At 38.5% G+C, this 20,794-nt stretch overlaps 1 protein-coding gene across 9 annotated transcripts in view; it reads right to left on the reverse strand.

Annotated features, from left to right (window-relative positions):
* The window catches only part of LOC123879660 (segmentation protein cap'n'collar-like), a 133,034-nt gene that overhangs the window by 74,675 nt on the left and 37,565 nt on the right, over nucleotides 1-20,794 (reverse strand). For all 9 annotated transcript variants that reach the window (XM_045927494.1, XM_045927499.1, XM_045927497.1 and 6 more), the window contains exons 3-5: nucleotides 13,856-13,930; nucleotides 12,266-12,409; nucleotides 11,424-11,469 (exon numbers count right to left, since the gene is read on the reverse strand). In XM_045927494.1, coding sequence (XP_045783450.1) covers nucleotides 11,424-11,469; nucleotides 12,266-12,409; nucleotides 13,856-13,930 — 265 coding nt within the window. The remainder of the gene's footprint in view (nucleotides 1-11,423; nucleotides 11,470-12,265; nucleotides 12,410-13,855; nucleotides 13,931-20,794) is intronic.

The following is a 20,794-nucleotide window of genomic DNA, read 5'->3' on the forward strand; positions in this document are numbered from 1 at the left end:
CCACTAAAACTAGGATTAGGTACGATAGGTAATAATTTTGAAAGAATGGGAAAGATTCTGTCGTAATAGGCAACGCCATATTGCGTCTATGAAGACGCTACTGGAATACACATACTTAGCCATCGTTTTTGTGTAAAAAGAGCTGATGGTAACAAGTAACAAGCATATTATTGTGTCGTCATGGTGACTTGAACGTCTGCTTGGACGATTGGACAGTGAAAGTTAAATATAAGCTTTATGAAGAGTTCTTTTTTACGAGAAAGTCTAATCTAGCCATCTAGACAAAATCTTGAACGTAAGTGAGCAAATTAAAATGATTTCTGAAAATTTCATTTTTTCTTAACTTTCATATTAATAAGATTTTTATAAGAATACTAATAGGTACTTAAGTACCAATTACAAAAGAGATTTTCTAAAATAAAAGCCGGCTTGAGGCAATCGAGACGTAGGTTAAGTATGTTACCGGTAATCTGTATAATCTGGTATTGTATAGAATACCTAAGAATTCCATAGCATACCTAAAACATTCAGGCATTGAAGAAAATATTATTTATTTCATCCTTTACCTACCTAGGCGTTCTACACAATTTCCCAAACAGCAAGCAATAGGAAATGTATGAAATTCGGGATGAAATGTCTCCAATATTCGTGCGATTATGTTTGCCTGTGGCTGTATGTCATGCATGTCATGCATAAGGGTCAAATTATGTATTAGAGCCTCGATAGCTCAACGGTTGAGGAGCGGACTGAATTCCGAAAGGTTGGCGGTTTAAACCCCACCCGTTGCACTATTGTCGTGCCCACTCCTGGCGCAAACTTTACGCTTAATTGGAGGGGAAAGGGGAGTAGTAGTCATGATTAGCATGGCTAGTATTCTTATTAAAAATAATGTGGTCCAGAACGAAATCTGAGCACCCACATCCCGGAAAATCAGATTTCCCACGCGATTTTTAAAATCTCAACTCCACGTGGACGATCTTGAGGGTATCAGCTAATACAAAATACAAAGTCCAAAAAAAAAGGATTCCGTATAAAGACTGGTCACGATGACGTCACAAGATGGCCGCCGCGTCATCGCCGATCAGCGCTTTAGGATTCGACTTTCAACCCGATTGTGAGGTTTACAAGTCTTTATTGATAGCAATTGAAGGTAGTATTGAAGCAGGCGTTATTTTGCGGAAGTCTATGATATACAAGCTACTTATGTATACAAGGAACCAAAAGCTTAATTTGCTATAATCCGCCAAACCAAAGAAATTTGTATTTTGAAGAAATAGCATTGTAAGGTCTACATCTCCTGAGGATGCTCCGTTGTCGGGGCGAAACGTGCGTCGAGTGGTGTTGGGATTTGTGTGGAGCTGCGTGGTGGTGGTGCGTGTGGCTTGCTTGGTGGCTGGCTTTTCCTGCATGTTAATCAGTGGGAGGGCGGGCAGTGCATGTCGCATGCTGCTTGTTAGGTAGGTACACCATACAGATTTCTTTGGCTTGGCAGATTATAGCAAACTAGCGACCCGCCCCGGCTTGGCACGGGTGGACATTTATTTTTTCTATTTTCCGGGATAAAATATAGCCTAAACGGATTCGGAAGAATCCCTCTAAGTAATGGTAAAAGAAATTTTGAAATCGGTCCAGTAGTTTTTGAGCCTATTCAATACAAACATACAAAAATACAAAGGTTTCCTCTTTATAATATTAGTATAGATTAAGCTTTTGGTTCCTTGCAATTGAAGGTAGTTCTAATATGGTCCTCATTAATGATACCTATTATTAGGTACTTAGGTATTATTATGTTAAATATTACCTATAGTAAAATTGTTTTTCTGTCCCTTGGTATATTTTAAAGTTGTAGTAGGTACATTTATATTCATGAACTCAGAATATTCTCTTCTTTCATTTGACATCCCACTCGATACAATAGCAAAAAAAAATTTTGGAGACTTCCACTTTTTGACCTTTGGATATGAAGCCCTAAAAAGGCCTTGCCCATCAGTGGACATACAGACTGATGGGTCGGATTGGACATAGACCTCTTGTAGGGGTTTCCAGACTCTACATTTTTGAGTCCCTTGTGTCCAGTGACTGCTTGCGGTCTGAATTCATATCTTTTAAATCTATACAATTTCGAAAAAAATCCAAAACCGCACAATCAACGGTCATTAACACCCTTTTACGACAAACAAGGGTTAGTACCTGCCTGAGGTTTTGACAAAAAAATGGTAGCTTTTAAGATAATGGGATTTTAGTCGATTGGTGAACAAAAAAAGATTTTTGGTTGAGAATTCGCATAAATTGATTTTAAGAGGGGTCTCTCCGTCACTCGCTCCATACAAACCTAGTTCGTCGCTCATTGGAATACTAACCAATCATACTCAATGGAATTTTGTAGAAACGTTTCGGGAACTAATGTCTATGCCTGTGGTGTTCCAGATTTCCGTTAAAATATTCGGTTTCAAAGTTACGCGGTCTTAAAAATTCACATACAAATCTTTGATCCCCTGTAATTTTGAAACTACATATTTTTAGAAAAATCTATAACACCACAGGCACAGATATTAGTTTCTAGAATATGTCTGCAAAATTTCATGGACTTTGGTTGCTTAATATTCAAATGAAATTGGAACTACGATTGTATGGAGTAAGTGACGGAGAGAGCCCTGTTAAGTGCTCTGTGTAGTTAGTTAAGTGTTCTACTTTTATTTACATACCCGGTAAAGTAGAAACTGACTGACTGATATTGTACATGTTTTCTTTATACAAAGTTGCGTGGAAGCCACGTTGCGTTTCAATTTTTAACCCTCGACCCAAAAAGAGGGGTGTTATAAGTTTGACGTGTGTATCTGTGTATCTGTCTGTGGCATCGTAGCTCCTAAACTAATGAACCGATTTTAATTTAGTTTTTTTTGTTTCAAAGGTGGCTTGATCGAGAGTGCTCTTAGCTATAATCCAAGAAAATCGGTTCTGCCGTTTGAAAGTTATACGCTCTTTTCTAGTTACTATAACCTTCACTTGCCAGGGGTGTAATCTTCACTTGTTGGAGGTGTTATAAATTTTTAATTTACACTTGTATTTTCAAACGAAGCCAAGCGCGTGTGCTAGTCAAGATCAAAAAGTAATTAGATTCAGAACAAGGACTGAAAGATTAATCGAAACTGCCTTTTTTCTCTCGATATCCTGCAGATCGTTAAGGCGCACACACATTGACGGTCAATTTAACCATTTTGTAAGTATAGGTAAATCACACACTTCACACTAATATTATAAAGGCGAAAGTTTATGTGTATGTGTGTATGTTTGTTACTCTTTCACGCAAAATCTACTGGACGGATTTGGCTGAAATTAAAATAAATATACCAAGGGACAGAAAATCAAGTCAAAATTGATAGGTAGATTATTTCAGCGTTTTTTAAGACGAGTAGTTCGGATTGAGTTTTGATCTTTATAGTGTTTATTAATATTTTTTTTAATCTTTTATTAAGTGCTTTTATTATATTTTCATTATAATATGATCGCTCCTTTGTAAAAATGCTATTAGCTGAAGACAAGGTGAATTATATCTTATTTCTTGAAAAATACAGATCAAATTCTAATACAAAGAACTATTGAATACACCTAATCTACATAATAATGTGCGAATTAAAAAGTTCACGGTTACAAAAATCGACTTTAATCTATTAAAGATTAAGGTTTATTTTCAACTAGCAAAATATTCTTAGGTAAAACAATTCCATTTCGAACACTATTTAGGTAATATTTCCTAAGGTATCACACTGCAAAACCAAACGTCTGCCAAAGTAATAAAGTTGTTTTTCCATTGCGTAGTACATATTTAAATTTGGAACTCTATCTAGACTTTTTAGTTATCTACTCTCTTATTGAGAGTTACATTTTTGTTCCGTTTGCCGTGGAGACCCTGGGGCCATGGAGTCTTAGTGCAAAGAAATTTTTACGAGACATTTCACCGCGTTTAATAGCCTCATCGGGTGACAGAAGGGCTGGCTCATTTTTTGCGCAACGGATCAGCCTGGCTGTCCAACGCGGAAATGCAGCCAGTATTCTTGGCACCATTCCACGCGGGCATGATTTGTATAGTAATTAGATAAGGCTAGCTTTAAGTTTTATTGTAATATTTTCAATAAAAAAAAAAAAAAAAAACTTTTTAGTATTTGAAATTAAAACAAAAAAAAATCGAAATCTAAATCCAATGTCAAAAGGTTCAATTTCGTATGAAATACCAGAAATTGGTTGGGTCTTTTACAATGTTAAGGAAAAACGTAGTTTTGGAATACACTTATGATAAGTGCAAGAGATTTTGTACCGTAGTGTACGTTAAATAGGGTTGAGTTTTGCATGGAGATTGTAATAAAAGTTGGGTCCTTTATAATGTCATGGGGGAATTATTGATTAGTAAGCTCGCCAGCCAATCACGGGCATGCAGGAAGCAAGATGGCCGCCAGGGCTGTTCTCCCTTTTGGAAATTTATATCCGAAGCTCTAATTTATTACGTATTGTACTCGGCCGACATTAATCTTTTTCCTTTTATTAATGGTCCGATGTTTTATTTTAATGAAATGGCGGGAACTTCCATTTTGAGCGGAGTATTTAGGTAGGTAGGGTAGGTATCTTCTATTATATAAATCTACCTACCCATCTTTGAATTGAATAGAAAATTATTAAAAACTAGCTCATTCCGCGACTACGTCCGGGATAAGTAATTTAAGTTTTTCAACAAGTGTAAATTAAAAATTTATAACACCCCTGAAAAGTCAAGGTTACAGTAACTAGAAAAGAGCTGATAACTTTCAAACGGCTGAACCGATTTTCTTGGATTATAGATAAGAACACTCTCGATCAAGCCACCTTTGAAACAAAAAAAAAACTAAATTGAAATCAGGTTTATTAGTTTAGGAACTACGATGCCACAGACAGATACACAGATACACACGTCAAGCTTATAATACCCCTCTTTTTGGGTCGGGGACTAAAAATCCACAGTATCGCATCGTCTTATAGCGATAAAAATACATAGTCTTAGTCCTCCACCAGCCTGAAAAACACCCATTTCACTTAGGGGCGGAATTTCAGACTCGTTGTAACTTGTACCTACCTAGTTTTTAATAAAAATAGCGAGCAAACGAGCAGTAGGGTCACCTGATGTTATGTGATTACGCCGCCCATGAACATTTGCAGCACCAGAAGCATCGCAGAGGCGTCTGGTGCTACAAATCAAATGCAAGGTCTGCACACCTTTCGGTGGTCCTGTACATTCTAAAACAGATTTTTATACATTCTAAAACAGATTTTTATTTATTTTTATGCATACCTAATAGTTTATGATTTAACGTGGAAAATATCGGAAAAAATACCCGAGTATGGAACCCTCGGTGCGCGAGTCTGATTCGCTCTTGGCCGGTATTTATGTTCAATGAGTGTTTTCGGTCTTTGAGCGTAACATAACCTATTACAACAACTAAAGTATTTTCATTCATTCATTCATAATAATAATGGTAGGTATGGGCAATTAGACTCTACTTAGGTTTTATTAGGAACTATTAGACTTACTAAGTACCTTCTAAGTTCGGCGCTTAGCTTTGGGGCAGAAACGCCACGTCAACACGTTGGATACAAAACTCATGATGATCTAACATTTCGGAGTGGCGTGACTCCAAAATTGATAGATCATCAAAACAATAGTGGTTCCATGTACATTGTACTGGCGAGGTCGTTGAACCGCTGAGAAAACTTAACTTTGTACTGTGAACTTACTCTTTGCTTTGGCTGTTTATAGGGTTACGTACCACAAAAGGAAAATAGGAACCCTTATAGGATCAATTTGTTGTCTATCTGTCGTGTCTTTCAAGAAAACCTATAGGGTACTTCCCGTTGACCAAGAATCATTAAAGACAGGTAAGTAGGTCTTATAGCACAAGTAAAGGAAAAAATCCGAAAACCGTGAATTTTTTTTTATACCGTAAAATCACAGTTCTCGCGGAATTTTAAAACCTAAATTCACGCGGACGAAGTCGCGGGATTATCTAGTTCTTCAATCCATACCTATTACCTACCTAAAGTAGGTAAATACTTGCCATAGGTAAATGCGAAATGTCTGTCTGTCTGTCTGATAGCTTTTCACGGCCCAACAGTTTAACCGATTTTGATGAAAGGTACCGAGTACCTAAACTTAGGTACATCCCGGGGATGGACATAGGCTATTTTTATCCCTGATCTAAGATTTAATCAAAGACCTCTCCCACGGGATTCTTTAAGGTCAATCCGTTTAACCGATTCAATGTAAGTATTAAGGTAAGTTGCTTCCTGGAAATTGGCATAACTTTATCCCGAAAAAGCAAAGTTCCCACGGGATTTTTAAAAAACCTAAATCACGACGACGGACCGGACGAAGTCGCGGACATATACCTATAAGCTACATATAAGCTATATATACAGGTGAAGTCGCGATACATATCTAGTCTCTCTTATACATACATAAGCAGGACCCAAGCCGTAGGGATAAGTTCAATTGAAATAAATACAATACAATATTAATGGTTCCCCTGCAATCTCATGGGATTGAGTCGTCTGGCTGTAGGTACCATTAATCATGGCGTTTTGTGCCATGCATACGTACCTTTAGAGTTTATGACAATGTTGGTTCATTGAAAGCATTTTTCAAAAATTTTTGAATAGACGGAAGTGTCTACATCCAAGCATATTATAGACTAGCTGTGCCCGCGACTTCGTTCGCGTGGAATAGCTCTCAGCGCGCTTTATATAGCCACGGACGCTCAGGCGCGAGGCGTGTAGTACGTACTCTGTACGTTAAAAATGTTCGCCGTGATTCTTTAAATTGACATCACTTTTTTATTTATGAACCGATTGACATGAAATAAACACTAAATGTTAAGTGAAGCTTACTAAAATATATTAGTGAAAACCGTATCTAAATCGAATAAGCCGTTTCTGATATTAGCGTGCACAAACACACAGACAAACAGACAAAAAAAAATTAATTACAATTTCGGGTTCGGCATCGATATAATAACAACCCCTGCTACTTTTTTTTATATATTTCCATTGTACAGACACCACTTTTCTACAATTTTATTATATACTAGCTGTGCCCGCGACTTCGTTCGCGTGGAATAGTGACCGCGCTTTATATTATAGCCACGGACGCTCAGGCGCGAGGCGTGTAGTACGTACTCTGTACGTTAAAAATGTTCGCCGTGATTCTTTAAATTGACATAACTTTTTTATTTATGAACCGATTGACATGAAATAAACACTAAATCCTAAGTGAAGCTTACTACAATATATTAGTGAAAACCGTATCTAAATCGAGTAAGCCGTTTCTGAGATTAGCGTGCACAAACACACAGACAAACAGACAAACAGACAAAAAAAAAATTAATTACAATTTCGGGTTCGGCATCGATATAATAACAACCCCTGCTACTTTTTTTTTATATACTTCCATTGTACAGACACCACTTTTCTACAATTTTATTATATGTATAGATATAGATGAACTAGACGATGCTCGCGACATTGTTCACCTGATTAAAATCCCGTGGAAACTCTTTATATGGCTGCGCTGGGATAAAAGTAGTCTTCGTCACTATTCAGGTCTTTAACTCCCTATAGGTATCCATGCGAAAATAACTTGGATTGAAAGGTTTTATACACACATTGCTCTAGGATTCAAATTCAAATTATTTTTATTCAATTAGACTTTTACAAGTTCTTTTGAATCGACAAAAGCATCTACCACTGCCTTTCGGAATGCCTTTCCTACCGAGAAGAACCAGCAAGAAACTCGGCGGTTGCTCTTTTCAAAGATTTGATATATATGCCATGTATAAAAGCAATTGAAGTCCTGCGCATTGCTGGAGCGAATTGCAGGTCAAATCCACGCTTTTTTACCATTTACATAATCTTCGATAGTATAATATGCTTTTCTCAGGAGCATATTTTTAATAGATTTTTTGAACCTGTGTAAAGGCAAGTCCAAAATTGGCTGAGGAATTTTGTTATAAAAGATTATACCTTGTATAGATTGAAAGACAAAGACGTGGAAATGGCATGCCATCCCGCTCGAAGCGTTGGTTTTTCCGGGATAAAAAGTAGTCGATGTTTTTAAATCTATTTAGGCTTTGTGGGAACTCGTTGTTTTTCCGGGATAAAAGTAGCCTATGTCACTCTTTAGATCTTTACTATATAGGTATCCATGCGAAAAATCACGTCGATCCGTTGCTCTGTTGCGACGTGAACGAAGGACAAGAAGTACTCGTGCATGAAACGCATCCCGAAGAAACCACTTGTTTCTCCGGGATAAAAAGTAGCCTATGTCACCCAAAAAGAGGGCTGTTATAAGTTTGACATGTGTATCTGTGTATCTGTCTGTGGCATCGTAGCTCCTAAACTAATGAACCGATTTTAATTTAGTTTTTTCGTTCGAAAGGTGGCTTGATCGAGAGTGTTCTTAGCTATAATCCAAGAAAATCGGTTCAGCCGTTTGAAAGTTATCAGCTCTCTTCTAGTTACTGTAACCTTCACTTGTCGGGGGTGTTATAAATTTTTATTTTCACTTGTCTAGTAAAATAATTATAAGAGGCATATCAAAAGGTCAATTTTTCAAACGTAGACCTTTTCAGTTGCAAATCGAATTTTAACATTTAGTGCTATTTCATAGATTTCATATCATTTTCAAGCTTTTAGTCTCAATTTCAGTTCTTGAATAAGTCTGTATAACTTTTAATTTATTCATTACATTAGAATAAAATATTAAAACAAAATTGGAATTATGGTCCGAAGTGGCCTTATAACAAAAGAGCGGGAAAAAACCAATAATAAAAGTCGATTATCTTCGAAATTTTGAGAAGGACACGTTTCGGCGGCGTCAGACATAATGAGCTTGAGAAATTCCACCATAAAATGACCTCCCGCATCCCCCGCGGGATTTTAAATCATATAAAAACCAGGAAGACACATCGGGACGTCTTCCCGATATGGCGGCTCAATACAAAATGGGCGGTGTCAAAGAGTGACAGCCGAATTTGAAATTCGAATTTCAAAAAGTATTCATCTTTTCCACAAGTCATCGTTTCGCTTGTGATTAATACTTTGGGTTCTTTTTTATGTGAAGATCTCGGTGAATTTTAAAATTATATCGGCAGATTATTATGTATGAATTAAATATCGAATGCATCGGTTCTATGTAAAATAACCTTTTGTCCTTTAATGGTTTTATGGTATTAGTATCACCTGGTACTTGAAAAGGCTTTGTTTGGTAGGTAGTACTTTGATTAAGATATCAGTTGGGCATTGAATGAAAGTTATTCATCATAACAACCCATTGCCGGCTCACTACTGAGCACAATTTTCCGGGGACGGATATAGGCTACTTTTTATCCCGGAAAATCAAAGAGTTCCCACGGGATTCCTAAAGACCCATCCGCTCAGCCGATTTGTATGTTTGGTACCGAGGTAGCTTGCGTCGATGTTATTGACATAGACAACTTTTTATCCCGGAAAACCAAACAGTTCCCACGGGATCTTCAAAAACCTACATCCACGCGGACGAAGTCACGGGCATCTTCTAGTTGTTTATAATTAAGGAATAGATATACCTAGCTAATTTCAATATAAAGTGCGTATGTGTGTTGAATAGGGATACAATAACTCCGAAACAACAGTTGGCGTATTGCTGACTCATAAGACTAATGGTGCGCCCCGAAGCCGCGCGGGGGGTGTGCGCTCGCCCTTAGATCACTAACTGCGCATAAAAAATAATTACATTTTTTCCTTTCTTTCGGTAGCTAATCTTCGACCGATTTCACCAACGTAAAATAGGTCCGAGAGTAAATTTGATATTTTTACAGGTTTTCAGTACAAAAAGATACCGACGAATTGAGAACCTCCTCCTTTTTTGGAAGTCGGTTAAAAAACTGTCATTACGCCCATACCATTTGAGAAATTATAAAATCCTCGTCGAGTGTTAGGATTTGTGTGGTGCTGCGTGGTGGTGGTGCGTGTGGCTTGCTTGGTGGCTGGCTTTTCCTGCATGTTCATCAGTGGGAGGGCGGGCGGTGCATATCGCATGCTGCATGTTGCAACCATACAGATTTGTTAATGTAGCGGATTATAGCAAATAAGGTTTTGGTTCCTTGTATGTAAAATATTCCTGCTTCTATACAACAATTATAAAATTGTCATTGTCGGGAATCGAACCCGGTACATCAGGAAGATTGTCAAAAACGTAAAAACGTATTTCAGCGAAAACTTCTTGTCCTATCTTAAACTAAGGAAAACTAAAGTACATATAGGTAGTATATTTTTATTATCTCCTCACCCTAAGGTTGCCTGGAAGAGATCGCTATTTTAGCGATAAGGCCGCCTTTTGTACATAAATCTATAATGTTATTTATATATTACTATGTCTTGTTGGTGTACAATAAAGAATATTTTACTTTACTTTTACTTTATAGTACGGGAGGGGTCGAAATGGCGCACATGCTGTCGAGCGAAGACGCCTGGCTAAGATATAGCCAAATGCTGAGGGCTACCATGATGCGAAGGGGAGAGAAAGAAAAAGAAGAAAAGAAGAAGATAGAGATTTAGGAGCTCAGCATGATGTAATGCCACGCAGTTCCGTGCTCACCTTGGCAGACATGGGGAGGTTATTTTAGTCCGTGCAAGTCGGACACACCCTGCCAGCAGCCCGGCTAGCAGAAGTCCGTAGGGATTTTTTCCTCCCCCGAAGAAAAAAAAAATGTCGAGATGGCTATCGGGGTATGGTATGACGCACCGCACACCCGCACGTCACCCGCGCTATCCCGGGTCGTCTACACCCCGATTGCCATGTCGACCTGTCACGAACTATAGGGGGTGAATAAATAGCTAGGTATATGGCGAGGGTGCAGTACATAAGGGTGCGAACCCTACCCTATACAATATAAGGGTGTAAGGGTGGTAGTGATACACGCAATTGCTATATTGTATACGGAATAATACAGGAAGGGGCTTATAGTTGGCTTGTTTATACTTTGCCGAGTTTCTTGCTGGCTTCGGCTTCTGGCTGGAGTCCGATTCGCACTTGGCCGGTTTTTCTAGTACAAAACACGTCGGGCGAGTTTCCATCCTTATATCGTCGATATTCCATCTACACGCACGAAACGTTTTGCGTCATCTTTCCTCATACGCATGGCTAAGGTTTGGAATACTCTTCCGCGATCTGTGTATCCTACCAATTAGGTACAATCCGGGTATCTTTGAAACAAGAGTGAATATGCATCGTCTAGGCAAACGCGTCCCATCTTAGGCCGTATCATCATTTTCCGTCAGGTGTTATTGTGGTCAAGCGCTTGCCTGTAATGAATAAAGAAATTAAAAAAAAACTGTAAAAATTGGGAAGATAGTTCACTTACCGGTCTCAGTGTCAACGGTGTAGGAGAGGCCTGCCCACGGATCATCCTGGCAAACAAATATAAGTTTAGCATATCTAAACATCTTAAATAGATACTAATATTATAAATGCGAAAGTGTGTCTGTCTGTCTGTCTATCTTTTCACGGCCCAACAGTTTAACCGATTCCTGGATAAAAAGTATTTTATCCCGGAAAATCAGAGTTCCCACAGGATACTCAAGGGGTTACGTTTAATCGATTTATATGGGTACAGAGGTTGCTTGCATCCCGGAAACTAACATAGACAATTTTCTATCCCGTAAAATCAAAGAGTTTCTACGGGATTTTAAAAAACCTAAATCCACGCGGACGAAGACGGGGGCATTCAAATCAAATCAAATCAAATTTCTTTATTGCGAATTTGGGTAGGTAAACAGTGGAGATGTTACAAAGACAAAAAGGTACAGCCAAATTCTGCTTATAAGCATGCAATATGTTACATTAAATTAAATTACATAAATTTACATTAAATAAAAACAATTTACAAAATTAAAAAAATTAATTAAGCATTATCTAGTTATTTATATTTTCTTCGGAATTGTACCTATTAGAAATCACGTCATGTATTTAAAACCGCCGGCAAAACCGTGCCGCCAATCGATTTAGCGTTCAGGTACGATGCCGTGTAGAAACCAAAGGAGTATAGGTTTAAAGAAAGTCCAGGTTAGTTTCCATCTTAGACTGCATCATCACTTACCACCAGGTGAGACTGCAGTCAAGGGCTAACTTGTATCTGAAAAAACCCTGCACGAGGCCAAATCGTGGGCATCATAAGTAACATTACACAAAGAATAAAAATCCTACCTCTTTCTCAGTCTCCAGCAAGGAAGCCTTGACCTTCTCTATGTTCTGGGTCTCTTCTTTCTTCTTCTGTAACTTCTCCTCTGCCAGCTTCAGCTCCTTGTCGATCTGGCCTTCCAGCTCCACCTTCTTTGCTTGAGGACCCTCCTGAGAAAGCAATACTCTTTATTCAAGATGCACTTGACGACAATAGTACCCTGTAAAAACCAATAGGTCTAGGAGCACAGTTGCCTTGAACATGCCTATCCATACTAATATTATAAATGCGGAAGTGTGTCTGTCCGTCTGCTACTTTTTCACGCCCCAAGAGTTTAACCGATTCTGACGAAAGACAGAGTTAGCTTATATCCCGGGGACGGACATAGGCTACTTTTTATCCCGGAAAATCAAAGAGTTCCCACGGGATTTCTAAAAACCCATTCGCTTAAGCAATTTGTATGAAATTTGGTACCGAGGTAGCTTGCATCCCTGTAATTGACATAGGCATTTTACCCAGGAAAATCAAACATTTCCCACGGGATCTTTAAAACCCTAAATCCACGCGGATGAAGTCGCAGGCATCTCTAGTTCAATATATTTGTCTTGAAGGTGCCTATACTCCGTACTGGGGTATTTTTTCTGACTTTTGCAGGATAAATCAAAAATTGTTATCAATAAAAATAAATAAAAATCTGGTTTAGAATGTACAGGTAAAGCCCTTTCATAATATTATGATACCCCCCTTTGGTACTGTATAGTTGTCTTATTTTGAAAATTGAAAATACCTACTAATTATTATTTTTAACCCCCGACCCAAAAAGAGGGGTGTTATAAGTTTGACGTGTGTATCTGTGTATCTGTCTGTGGCATCGTAGCGCCTAAACGAATGAACCGATTTTAATTTAGTTTTTTTTGTTTGAAAAGTGGCTTGATCGAGAGTGTTCTTAGCTATCATCCAAGAAAATCGGTTCAGCCGTTTGAAAGTTATCAGCTCTTTTCTAGTTACTGTAACCTTCACTTGTCGGGGGTGTTATAAATTTTTAATTTACACTTGTTTCATAAACACATTTTTTTTGTTGTTGTTATGTAACCACAAATTCACGGTTTTCGGATATTTTCCTTTACCTGCTTGTGCTATAAGACATGCCTAGTGCTTAGCTGACAAATTCTTGATTTTAGGTCAACGGGAAGTACCCTTTAGATTTTCTTGACAGACACGACAGACAACAAAGTGATCCTATAAGGGTTCCGTTTTTATTTTGGGGTACGGAACCCTAAAATTTTTCGAAAATGCTATCTGTTTCACGCCGAGACACGTCCTACAAGAGACTTATGTTTATCAATGGACATTTTTAACCCCCGACCCAAAAAGAGGGGTGTTATAAGTTTGACTTGTGTATCTGTGTATCTGTCTGTGGCATCGTAGCGCCTAAACGAATGAACCGATTTTAATTTAGTTTTTTTTGTATGAAAGGTGGCTTGATCGAGAATGTTCTTAGCTATAATCCAAGAAAATCGGTTCAGCCGTTTGAAAGATATTGATGATGATGATAGTTAATAGTGGAAAAGAAAACTGAATCAAAGTAGGAATAGAAATTATTTTTATTGACTCACCAGTTGCACAGGGTCCTCGAGGGAGAAGCCCATGTCCACATCCTGCTTCCATAGCACCTCGATCAGGTCCATATCCTGGAGAAAAAAAAAATTACAGATAATATACAGGTGAACAGTAATAGATAGAGACCAGAGAGTAAAAATTTTCCAGTCTATTTTTTTTACTCAGATAAAAGTTAGCCCTTGACTGCAATCTCACCGGGTGGTAAGTGATGTTGCAGTCTAAGATGGAAGCGGGCTAACCTGGAAGGGGCATGGCAACTTTTATTAAACCCATACCCCATTGGTTTCTACACGGCATCGTACCAGAACGGTTAATCGCTTGGTGGCACAGCTTTGCCGGTAGGGTGGTAGGTAACTAGCCACGGCCGAAGCCTTCTACCAGACCGCTATAACAACAAAATGTTACGTAAAAATTTTAAAATGGCCGCCATACAAATTAAAAAGTGTTATTCCTTGTGTGATAGTACTGAACCCTTCGTAATTGAGTCCGACTCGCACTTGGCCGAATTTTCAGTACAGTTCTGTTAACTGCAGGAAAACTGGTACTCTTCTGGTATTCTGTATGAGTACCAGTTTTAAATTATACCTTAGTTACCTTAGTAGAGAAAAGATACAAGCAGCCATTTTTAATTGGTAATATGAAATTAATAACCCATGCTATTATGAAGGTACGAGTATATATCTTCTTAACACAGTCAATTTTCAATCATATTTCGTAAACGATAAAGTTAAAAGTTCTATGCTCACTTGGTACCTTACCTACTATGTAAAAAAAACTAAAAATAAAAAGTTGAGCTGCACTCTATCACTATCTTAACTTAAACGATTATAAATTCTAAACTTCTACAATAGAGCTTAAAATCCTATAAAGCAATAATTCATACAAAAATACACGTAATATACATTCATAACTATAAAAGATTCTAAATGCATAATTTAAAACATACGAATTTGACATTTAATTCTAATAGATTTAAAGTATATTTTCGATTGTGATTTTGTCTCTGTGATATCACAGGGGGATATTCCTCAAGTTGGTATCACAGCGGGATTCTTTATTAATTTTTCAATGATCAATACAAGTTTTCAAAATGTACCTATCCATTTATTTATTTATTTACTAGATGATGCCCGCGACTTCGTCCGCGTGGATTTAGGTTTTTTAAATCCCGTAGGAACTTTGATTTTCCGGGATAAAAAATTGACTGTCATTTTCCGGGATGCAATCTAAATGAATATTAATATCCATAAGTAAATGTTAAAATGTGTTTGTCTGTCTGCTAGCTCTTCACGGCCCAACTGTTTAACCGATTTTGATGAACTTTGGTACATAATTAAACCCAAGCTTAAACCCAAGGGGAAGGGCATAGGCTACTTTTTATCCCAGAAAATCAAAGAGTTCCCACGGGATTTTTAAAAAACCATCCGCTGAACCGATTTATATAAAATGGTAGCTTGCATCCCGAAAATTGACACAGGCCACTTTTTATCCCAGAAAATCAAAGAGTTCCTAAGGGATTTTCAAAAACCCTAATCTACGCGGACGAAGTCGCGGAGCATCATCTAGTTTCATATAAATCGGTTAAACGGATGGGCCTTTAAGAATCCCGTTGGAACTCCTTAATTTTTCAGGATAAAAAGTAGCCTATGTCCGTCCCGGGGATAAAAGCTAACTCTGCACCCATCAAAATCGCTTAAATCGTTGGGCCGTAAAAGCTAGCAGACGGATTTGTGAAAACATCACAAGAAAATTAAAAAGTTTTTAAAGGTACGGACTACGGAACCCTTTATGGGCCAGTCTAACTCACACTTGACCGGTTTTTTTTTATTGAAATTCAAAGTACAAATATTACTGGTAGCGACATCTACCCATACATTTTCACACTGCAGAATCATCAACATAGAGAACTTTTCGTAAGATGGCGCTTGCTAAGCGCCATCTTACGAAAAATTATTGCGTTACTATGAGAGCAAATTCTCGTCCGCTACCCGACGATAGATGGCGCTGTATGTTAATTTATTTCTAATTTTACATCTATTTGTTCAAATGATTATTGTTTTCAATGTAAATAAGTAATATTATTATCATTTTTAACATTTTCAACCAGCAAATAAAAGCTTAATTAAAAAATATTTTTGACAAGAACCTTCTAAACTGTAACAATAGATGGCGTTGTAAGGCGAAAATAACGTCTTATCCTAGAAATCTAGAACATATGATCTTCAAGGAAAACCCGATCAACCAAGGTCAACTTCGGTCAAGGCGCTCCAAGGTGATTGTTTCAACTAGAAAATACTAAAATAGTGGTTACTCCACCCCTGTAGATCAGTCTTGTAAACATCATTATGTATGTAACATCTTCATATAAGCTATTTACGACTCTAATACCTTAACATACGGTTGAGAATTAAATGGCGCAAGGTTCTGTTCTTTTTCCAATGACAAAAATACAAGAATAATGTAATTTAGGTTAAAATTAATAATGACAGTAAATAAATAAAAGGACTTCGTCTGTGTTGGTGTTCGCTGGCGGGCGTGCTCTGCTTTTTTGGAGTGTTTTTTTTGTCAAAACTGACTGGAAAGCGCTCTAAGGGGGTGCCGTGATTGTGTCGGCGAGCGCCGGCACAGACGGGGTCCATACTTGTATAGTTTAACTAACTTGTTACAAATAACTACAAACTTGACATTGGCTAATCTTTGTAAAGCCAGAGGAGAGAGAGAAAAAAAAAAGCAATAACCACAGTTTCTTTTTTCCTGCTTATCGTTAGCCCTATGTAGTAGTATGTAGTTTACTAGGTTTTTAGAGTTTCCTGCTTGTTGTTAGGTTGAAAAACCGGCCAAGTGCGAGTCGGGTAATCGGAATCGGAGACAGACGGACGGACGGACGGACAGACAGACAACAAAGTGATCCTATAAGAGTTCCATTTTTCCTTTTGAGTTATGGAACCCTAAAAACAAACATATGGTATATCTATGCATCTAATCCATACTAATATTATAAATGCGAAAGTGTGTGTGTCTGTCTGTCTGCTACGTTTTCACGGCCCAACCGCTGAACCGATTTTAATGAAAGGTACAGACTTGGGATACATCCCGGGGAAGGACATAGGCTACTTTTTATCCCGGAAAATCAAAGAGTTCCCACGGGAATTTTGAAAACCTACATCCACGCGAACGAAGTCGCGGGCATCAGCTAGTCTAATATATTATGTATCTAGTTGTCACAGTCTGAAATCTGAATTGCCTTGTTTACGACAGGGCACGCTTAGGAGAAAACAAAAGTGGCACACGTGGTGCCTAAATAATGCGTATTACAATTTACAATCTATCATAGTGCGTCTTATTTTTGCGTTATTATTATCATACATATACCTACTAGCTGATTTGATGAGGTTTTTTTTAAAATTCCGTGGGAACTCTGCTTTTCCGGGATAACAAGTTGCCTGTTTCAATTTCCGGGACGCAAGCTACCTCTGTACCAAATTTCATATAAGTAAATCGGAAGCGTTTTCGAGAATCCCGTGGGAACTCTGGTTTCCCGGGATAAAAAGCAGCCTATGTCCGTCCGCGGGCTGTAAGCTAACTGTACCAAATTTCATTAGAATCGGTTCAGCGGTTCAACTGTGAAAATGTAGCAGACAGACAGACAGACACACTTTCGCATTTATAATATTAGTATATGGATGGATGGATTATCGCACTAGTGTTGTAATAATATTACCGGTCAACGCTATTACTTATGCATTTAATATGGTTCATCATAATCAACCGGCCCATTACTGATGGCCTAAACCCCTTTCAGAATGAGAAGGGTTTAGACTTTAGGCCAGTGTCCGCCACGCTAGCCAGTAGATTTGACAGGGTAGGCACGTGTAGGGAAAACGAAAGTGGCAGTACACGTGGTAGCTAAATGCGTATTCCAATCACATTACCTCTCTTGGTACATTGTTGCGTTATCTATTGATTTTGTAGAGTACAACTTATATTGGCTCCATACTTCTATATTTATGTATGTATATTATCTTCGTCATAACTCATAACATGTCAATACCTATCTAATATTTTACCCCAACTTTTTTTAATCACTAGTACTTGACTATAAGGCCTCATTCGCACGAGAGCTTTTTCAACGTCCGTTAAAAAAGCGTTCAAATAGAACAAATGCTTTTCCAAGTATCTGTTCACACGTCAACACTTTTTTAACGCGCACTTTGTATTGACAGCGCAACGCCGGGTTTTAACGGAACGCTTTTTTAACGCTTGTGCGAATTAATGCTAAATATTGGATTTTACGGTTATCTTGTACGACAGACGGACGTAAGACCTAATGTTTCTTGGAGTATCATATTTTATTATCATCGTCAAGGTCTGCATCCATACGTAGTCGAAATTCCTCGAACACGTACGAAGCGATTTGCTTCCTCTTTTCTAATCCGAACCGCCAGGATGTGGAACGCCCTTCCGGCATCAGGTTTCCCTTCCACCTATAATATGGGTACCTTCAAGTCAAGAGTGAATAGGCAACTTCTAGGCAAGCGCGCTCCATCTTAGGCTGCATCATCACTTGCTAGCAGGTCTGATTGCAGCCAAGCGCTAGTCTGTGTGCCTAGTGGGAGATTTTTAACCTATTCGATCGCGTAAAAGTTAACTGCGTTTTGTATGGAATTGAAACAGCGCCATCTTCTTGTCACTAGATGGCGCTGTTTCAATTCCATACAAAACGCAGTTAACTTTTACGCGATCGAATAGGTTAAAAATCTCCCACTAGGCACACTGTATAATTTAAAAAAAAAAACCGACTAGTGGAATAAAGTAGTGTTTATTTTCTGTAATTTTAGCTGGTTCGATTCCCGGGTGAGACAAGCGATTTTCAGAAAATCTTTACTTTAACCTTTAGGCACGTGTAGGGAAAACGAGAGTGGCGGTACACGTGGTGGCTAATTGCGTATTTTAATCATATTATGTCTCTTCGTCTATTAGTATGTACATTGTTGCGTAATGTATTAATTCAGCCCGATCTGCCCAGTAGTTTAAGCTGTGCGCTGGTAGATCAGTCTGTCAGCTTTTTGTTTTTCTCTCTCGTCTGGCTGTACAAAGATTAGCCATTGGTACTGTACTACCATTGTACTGTGTATTGGTATTGGTATTGGTACGCGGAACAAGCGCGTGTAGGTAGGTAGGTGCGGCGAGAGACTACTACTCGAGAGTCGAGACACGATGCGCGCGCGCCGCGCCGCGGTCCGGTGCGGAGCGCGGGGCAAGAAGGGATGGCGCGAGGTGTGGTCCCACCTCACGCGCGGCAGCGGTCTCGGTGTGAGCAACCGCCACAGTACTGATTCTCTTGGCAACTAAATTTTAGAGTATCTGCTACCTCTTCTTACTAATGTAAAATGAAAAGGACAGACATAGTTTGACAGTTTTAATTTAATTTAGAGTTGTCAAACCTCGTGACTTTAGCTGCCAGTCGCGAGCTATATGTTTGTAGCGTGCACTAAAATTTAGAATCTTTAAATGTAAAATTAATGTTCTGTCCTTTTTTAGCAATACTAAAAGGAGGAGGATGCAGATACTCTAAATTTAGTTTAAAGAAAGACAACAGAATCGGTGCCAATGTCAAAGTAGTTATTTGTAACAAGTTAGTTAAACTATACAAGTATGGACCCCGTCTGTGCCGGCGCTCGCCGACATACGCACGGCACCCCCTTAGAGCGCTTTCCAGTCAGTTTTAACAAAAAAAAAACACTCCAAAAAGGCAGAGCACGCCCGCCAGCTAACACCAATACAGACGAAGTCCGTCAGTCAGCTTTTCCTTTTCAATCCATACCTACTAATATTATAAATGCGAAAGTGTGTCCGTCTGTCTGTCTGCTACCTTTTCACGGCCCAACAGTTTAACCGATTCTGACGAAATTTGGTACAGGGTCAGCTTATATCCCGAGGACGGACATAGGCTACTTTTTATCCCGGAAAATCAAAGAGTTCCCACGGGATTCCTAAAGACCCATCCACTTAACCGATTTGTATGAAGTTTGGTACTTAGGTGGCTTACATCCCTGTAATTGACATAGGCAACTTTTATCCCGGAAAATCAAACAGTTCCCACGGGATCTTTAAAAACCTACAACACGCGGACGAAGTCGCGGGCATCCTCTAGTATTATACAGATAGGTTTAGCACTCTACCTTTTTAGACGTTTAGACGTATAGGTCCCAGACGGGCGATGAACCCTAAGCATCCCTTTTGTTTCAAGTTCAACATCCTTGCTTTTCGAGACTTGATACCCTACACACTTATACCTAGTACTATAAGACCTGTCTAAATAGTAAATACCTACTAACTTCATAGTAATGATACTTCAAAAAAATGAGGAGGTTCTCAATTCCTCGGAATTTGTTTATTTTTTATTTTTATTTTTAAGGTTCCGTACCTCAAAAGGAAAAACAGAACCCTTATAGGATCACTTGGTTGTCTGTCTGTCTGTCTGTCTGTCAAGAAACCTATTGGGAACTTCCCGTTGACCTAGAATCATGTTTGGCAGGTAGGTAGGTCTTATAGCACAAGTACAGGAATAAATCTGAAAACCGCGAATTTGTGGTGACATCATTAAAAAAAAATTAAAATGTGTTTCAAAATAAGATAACTATACCAAGTGGGGTATCATATGAAAGGGCTTTACCTATACATCCTAAAACAGATTTTTATTTATTTTTATGTATAACAGTTTTCGATTTATCGTGCAAAATGTTGGAAAAAATACCCGAGTACGGAACCCTCAGTGCGCGAGTCTGACTCGCACTTGGCCGGTTTTTTTTTTAATGTACCTAATCAACGCGTTAAACTGAGTGGCCACACTTGAACGGTTTACATCTAACGCCAATTGAATTGGGTTTAAAATCGTCCAACGCCAAACGGCATTGTGAATGCCGTTCATTGAT

This window comes from Maniola jurtina, chromosome 28 (assembly GCF_905333055.1).
Source record: "Maniola jurtina chromosome 28, ilManJurt1.1, whole genome shotgun sequence".
NCBI classification, from domain to species: Eukaryota; Metazoa; Arthropoda; class Insecta; order Lepidoptera; family Nymphalidae; genus Maniola; species Maniola jurtina.